At 47.5% G+C, this 5,749-nt stretch overlaps 1 protein-coding gene and 1 long non-coding RNA gene across 3 annotated transcripts in view; one reads left to right on the forward strand and one right to left on the reverse strand.

Moving 5' to 3' along the window:
- Positions 1-153: 153 nt before the first annotated feature.
- On the forward strand, positions 154-1,419 carry LOC102035971. Its single transcript, XR_001335657.2, has 2 exons — positions 154-292; positions 696-1,419. It is a non-coding gene; the product is annotated as an uncharacterized LOC102035971 (long non-coding RNA).
- Positions 1,420-1,636: 217 nt separating this feature from the next.
- JOSD1 (Josephin domain containing 1) overlaps positions 1,637-5,749 on the reverse strand; it is a 10,299-nt gene continuing 6,186 nt past the window's right edge. For both annotated transcript variants that reach the window (XM_031057720.1, XM_005421849.2), the window contains 3 exons: positions 5,585-5,713; positions 5,280-5,474; positions 1,637-4,069 (listed from right to left, as the gene is read on the reverse strand). In XM_031057720.1, the coding sequence (XP_030913580.1) occupies positions 3,970-4,069; positions 5,280-5,474; positions 5,585-5,713 (424 nt within the window). In that variant the 3' untranslated portion in view covers positions 1,637-3,969. The remainder of the gene's footprint in view (positions 4,070-5,279; positions 5,475-5,584; positions 5,714-5,749) is intronic.

The raw sequence follows: 5,749 nt of genomic DNA on the forward strand, positions 1-5,749 counted from the left end.
GGGGAGCGACAGAATCACGGGTTTTGTTTATGGGCGGCTTGGGAAGGGCGGGGATAAGGGGACACCCCGGAGCTCGGGGTTGAATTTGGAGGCAGGCTTATGGTTGAGGCACCGAAGGAAAACGCGGGATTGTGCCAATAAGAACTGATTCCTAGGGTTCTTTATCCTTGATAGATTCTCTAGGGCAGCTCTGTGGATTGGGACCACCTCCTTCATGATTCTGGTTCTTCCTGTCGTCTTTGAAACCGAAAAACTGCAGATGGAGCAACAGCAGCAGCTGCAGCAGCGACAGGTGAGGCAGGAAGGCCCAGCCGTGTGCCCCGGCCCTGCAGAGTTGGCCGGGAGTGCCTGCACCTCCCGTTGTGAGCAGTGCTGGGGGAGCCGGGGCAGAAGGGTGCACTCTGTTATACGCTGTCGCCTCACTCATCCCACCACATTCTCCGACTGATTGTTCTAATTGGACAATCCTGCTGATTCCCAGTGGTGGCAACACCTGGCAAGCAGAACCTGGCTTTTACCAGCCAAAATATGCTGTGAGGGGCTGAAGTAGGGGCTGTGGTTGGGCACTGACCTTGGCTGTTGCAGCAGGCACGGGACCGGCGCTGCAAAGTGCCATCAATAGCTGTGGGAGGAGGGACAGCATGGCAAGACATCCTGTGTCCTTGAAACCCTTCAATGAATGCTTTTCTTTCCAGATCCTCCTCGGACCCAACACAGGGCTCTCAGGGGGAATGCCAGGGGCCCTGCCTCCGCTGTCTGGAAAAATCTAATTTGCGGAAGCTGAGTTGGATTCATATCAAGTGGGAAGACCTTGCGATTATGATATATTGAACTGTTGATTTGTTGGGCCAGGGCATTTTTTCTTTTTATTTTTGGTTATCCTTTGGGACATTGACCTGTTCATAACGAGGGAGGGAAGCCCCCCTATGGACCTGATGATGGCTCCTGTCTGCATCCCCCTCTCCTTTAGAAATCATGAGTATTTCCTTTTATTCAATCACTATGCCATAACCAGTACAGACTTGGACCGGGGGAGCTCCTCTGCCAGCTTCTTTCCCCCACAAAACACCCTGGGGCACAGGTCAGGCTTTGAAAAGCAGCAGGCAGACACAAGTGCTTTCCTGCCTGATTTGGAGCTGAAGGACAGTGGTGGCAGGAAGTGTGACTTTCCCAGCAGAGGAAGGAGGGGTGCCGGTGGCAATCAATACCCCATGGAAAATACTCTTTGGGAAGATGCGTCTGCAGAAAAACTTTCACTGCAGCTGTGTGTGTGTGAGAACCGAGGGAGCAGCAGGCCAGGTTTGAGACGATCACATCCACGCAGATTCTCTGCCTCATAAAGTAGAACAGACATCAGCTGCGTATTTTTTTGTATGGAATATTAAATAAATCCAACCTGAGCAGTGTGGTTTTAATAGATGTCCTTGAGGGAGGCTCAGTTCTTTCAGAGCTGCCGGGGGATTTCTGGGTAGGGATTTCTCCATTTCATGCACAGCCTGGCAGTGTGGAAGGGACTGACGTGGACTTGTCACCTTCAGAGGGGTGGGGAAGCCATGTTTGGCTTAAGGGAATTCTGGGAGGTGACCCTACCTCGGCACCAGTGTCCCATGTTTGTTCTTAATGCACAGAAATGTGGTGGTTTTATAACCAAAGAAAAAAAAATTTATTTATCCTTTACATACTTTGTTACAGAACAATTCAATTGAACATACAGAAGTGATAGGACATTTATATGGAAACTTTTTTTTTCCATTTTTAATATTTGGTTAAACAAAATACATCTCTGTAAACAAACCCAAGACAAGGCTCTAACAAAACCAAACAAGCAAGAAAACAAAGAGGGGCTTCCCCGCTCCCGAGCAGTGGGACTGGACCAGCTCACCCACCCCCGGGCACAGCAGCCTCACCTCCCACAGGGATGTGATCACACACTTTCCCTTTACCTGAGCAGCTGGATCACACTGTTTCTCCCCCGGGAAAGCAGCTGACATACAAGGAGAGGAAAGCAGCCCCAAAGTATTTTAAAACATCTTTGCATATTGTGCACTGATCCATTGGCTTGCAGTTTCCATGCAAACAGGGTTTTTCTCCAAAGTGCAACTTCAATCAGCATAGAAAATGTTGCTGTTGAGATTTATATTTTCCCCTCTTGAAGAAATGGCTTCAAGTCAGGAGCAGAATGCCTGCAGGCTGAACATCCTGCCTGGAAAGTGTTTAAAAACTCTGCCAGCTGGTATTGGTCATTGGAATGTGTTACGAAATAGGACTTTTTAAAATGTAAGAGCCATTTGCCCTTGACTGTGGGAGGCTGTGCTCAAAGGACTGCAAAAGTGCTTGCCAGATGTCCGGGGGTCAGCAAACACCATCGTCCTGTCGTCATGTGGCCTCTGTTCTCTGTTGGGAGGTGCCACTTTGGTGGTCTCTGAGGTTCGAGCACCTGCTCATGCATTTGAAGAGCTCTGAAGTCTGAAGAGAAAAATAACTGAGAAAAGGTCATTACAATCCCTCCTTTCACCAGCTCAAACATCAGTAATGAGAATTTCCTGCATGATGGAACAGGATCCTTCGAGCTCCATCAGGTCCCAGAGGTTGCTGTTCAACCAAGACACGTAAAGATGGAAGCAACGAGCAGCTCAGCCAGGAAGTGCTAAACACAACAAAGTGAGTTCCAGATTCAGCATCTCCTCCTCCTGCCATGGAAGGCATGGCTGAGCTACAGCTCTCCTGGGTGACTGGGAAACAGCCGGTGGAGATTCCTCTTAGTGTCTCCGTGTCTAGTTTCTCTTCCCCATGGAAGGCAGAAAAAAGCAATTCACCCATTAATGGAATGTTTGTTGGCCAATGCTAAAGGAGAGGTTGGTTCAACTACCAAGCCAGGGTGTCTCCAATGCCTGGAAGTTCTGGTGGACCCTCTGCAGCTCCCACACCAGCAGATGGTAGCAATAAAAGAGCAAAACTGACTGCTATAAAGGCTTCCCTCCTCAGCCCATTTTTATTTTATAACTTGACCTCTTTCATTTCACATTACATCCGTGACTGTGGACTGGACTTCTGGAGAGGAGAAAAAGGGAATTAATTTCTTTGAAAACCTCTTCAGCTTTATTCCTCTCTCCAAGGAGCCCCTAAACTACTGGGTGACCATGCAGAAAACCAAAATAACTGTTAAAAAATAGTAAAAAAACCCCCACCATAGCACAAAGAAACCTAAGCAGACTGTGGCCTCTCTCCAGTCCAGTAACTTGATACTCCTCAGTCATCCTGTGCTTGCTGTTTCCATGTCACCTTAGCCAGACACACACTGCCAAACAACCACTCACCACATACATAAATCCTTGGAGACCCTGGGGAAGAATCCTCTAGCTACCCGAAGAATTTCTTGGAAGATGACTCTGGTTTTATTATTGTTTCCTAATTCCTGGCACAAACCAGCCCTAAGAAGCAGAGGGTCGTGCTGAGCACCGTACCATTCCTAGTGTTCTGAGTATCCTGAGAGACCCTTAGGAATTGCAAATGTCTTCACAACAATTTGTTTTGGAGGGAGAGAACTGTAAAGAGGTGGCAGCGTGCTCAGTCCCTGCTCCTTCCTGACAAGCCCTGGAGAGAGCAGTGTCCCACCCACAGAGCCTTGAACCACGTGGGGAAATGGAGGCCCAGGGTTTCCAGGCACTCTCTCCCCAGCCCAGTTTTTCAAGAGTGCGATGCCTTCCAGCTGGCCAGAGGGCACTGCAGCTCATCCACCTTGCAATTAAAGTGACTGGCTTCCAGTTTCCTCTGCTCTGCCCTCAGTTCTTCCCCACCCACCACCCCAGTGTCCTGTGCCATTGCCCTATTGCACCAAGGAAGGGAGAGAAGAGCCTAACAAAGGAAATTCCAGACGAAGAGAGTCGGGACACCCATTATCCAGGTTTTAGGACATCAGGAGTTCGGTAAAGGGGAAGAACTGTAGTGGGAGGACAGAGCTGGCCCAGGTCACACATCAGCTCTCCAGGTCTGATGTGCTTCCACCTCCTCTGGCACCACCAATAGGAGTTCACAGTTCTTTCCTCTCAGCTGGTGTTTCAAAAATTTCCTATCATAAAGAGAAATAGAAACAAGTGCTACTGAATGCAGAACTTTGTCATCTACAACAACAATTAAATATTATCTTAACCTCCACAGAGATGAGTCTATATATATATATCTATATATATGCCACTTTCTTACTTTCCAAGGCAAGAAAAACAGAATTAAAACCAAATTTAGTTTCTTCCAAGATCAAGAATCCCACCTTAACTTTAAATATTTCCAACAAATCTGGGGGGGGGGGGGAAATCTTTTTATTCTATAAAAAGAACACCCCATCATACAGATGTCCTTAGCAGCAGTGTACCACTTGGTCATTTGACATGGTTTTTTAGTCCTTTTCTGCACGTAAGCTTTTTCTAATACCAAACTTGGATTACTTCAAATAAATATGAAAAATCAACATTTCCTCCAATGTCTTTTGGTCCAGATTTCCAAAACTCCCAGTAAAGAAAGCCCTCATTTATTGCTGAAGAACGATACATCTAGGATAAAATCCACCAGAACCTCTGCACAGTAGTTTCACAAGAAATTTACCAAAACTTCAGTGGCACGGCTGGCTCTGCAAACACTGCACATGTGCAATCCCTATCTCAGAACAAGAATAGTCAAGGAAGCAAAGCTGCTAGTAGGATTTACGGCATGATGGAATGGAAGCTAAACAGCAATCAAGAGCAGGTGAAACTTTATAAAGTATTTACAATGACCTTCTTGTGTTAAAATTGAAGAGGGAAGGGGAGCCAAGCCAGAAGGGCAGTGTATGCTTACATAGGAAAAGGGATTCCTAACAAACAGCTCTTACTCCTCTCAGGGAGATAAGGCTGCACTTTTAGTCTGGAAAGTCTTTTGTTGGAGACATACAGATTGTTACTAAAGAGGCAAAGAATACTGATACTGTGATGTTCAAGGAGGGAGCAGGGCACAGCACATCGTGTTGCAGGTGTCCCCCGCTAATACCAGAGACAGCCTCTACCTTTGCCACAGACAGAGCCAGACACGTAAGAGGCCAAGTCAAGCTCTCCTGAGCTGATAGAGACACCACTGCCAAAAGCATTTCCCTGGCTTTGCAGAAATGGGGCATAAATCCAAGTGGAGGCAGAAGAACCTTATTACTCTCAAATTTTTACAACTGAAAGTCAGCCATACATGTTTCAATCACCAACTGTTAAAGGACAGACTTCTTACCTCCAACAGGGACGGATTAGAGGAAATCCTACCTGAGCTCACTTTCACCTCCAATCCACTCGGGCACCTTGAGCTTGGAGTCGAGGTTGTAGTAGGTGCCTCCCACCTCCCGGACACAGATCCAGTGCTGTCGCTTGAGGGGGAGCTTCAAGGGGCCCCAGCAAAGGCTGGAGGGCAGATTCATGATGAAGCCCATCACGTTAGACAGGGCAATGGCGTTAACATCCCTGAAAGAGTGCACACCATCAAACAGATTATGTTCTGGTGCTTTCACTTCAATCTCTTTCTCAGTTTTACAAAGAGTAGCCACCTCCAGAATGACACAGCTTCTCAGTACCTGCGCTTATCCCACCAAACCGCTTCGTAGCCTTTGGTCTGAAGTGCTGCCATAATCACGTTCACATCATAGTTCCCATTCCCCAGCATGCTCTTCTTGTGGGGGGTCACCATGGTGTTGGGAGACAGCCTGCAAACAGAAGAGGAGACTGCTCTAGCAGATGTC

The sequence above is a fragment of the Geospiza fortis genome, unplaced genomic scaffold, assembly GCF_000277835.1.
Source record: "Geospiza fortis unplaced genomic scaffold, GeoFor_1.0 scaffold173, whole genome shotgun sequence".
Classification (NCBI taxonomy): Eukaryota; Metazoa; Chordata; class Aves; order Passeriformes; family Thraupidae; genus Geospiza; species Geospiza fortis.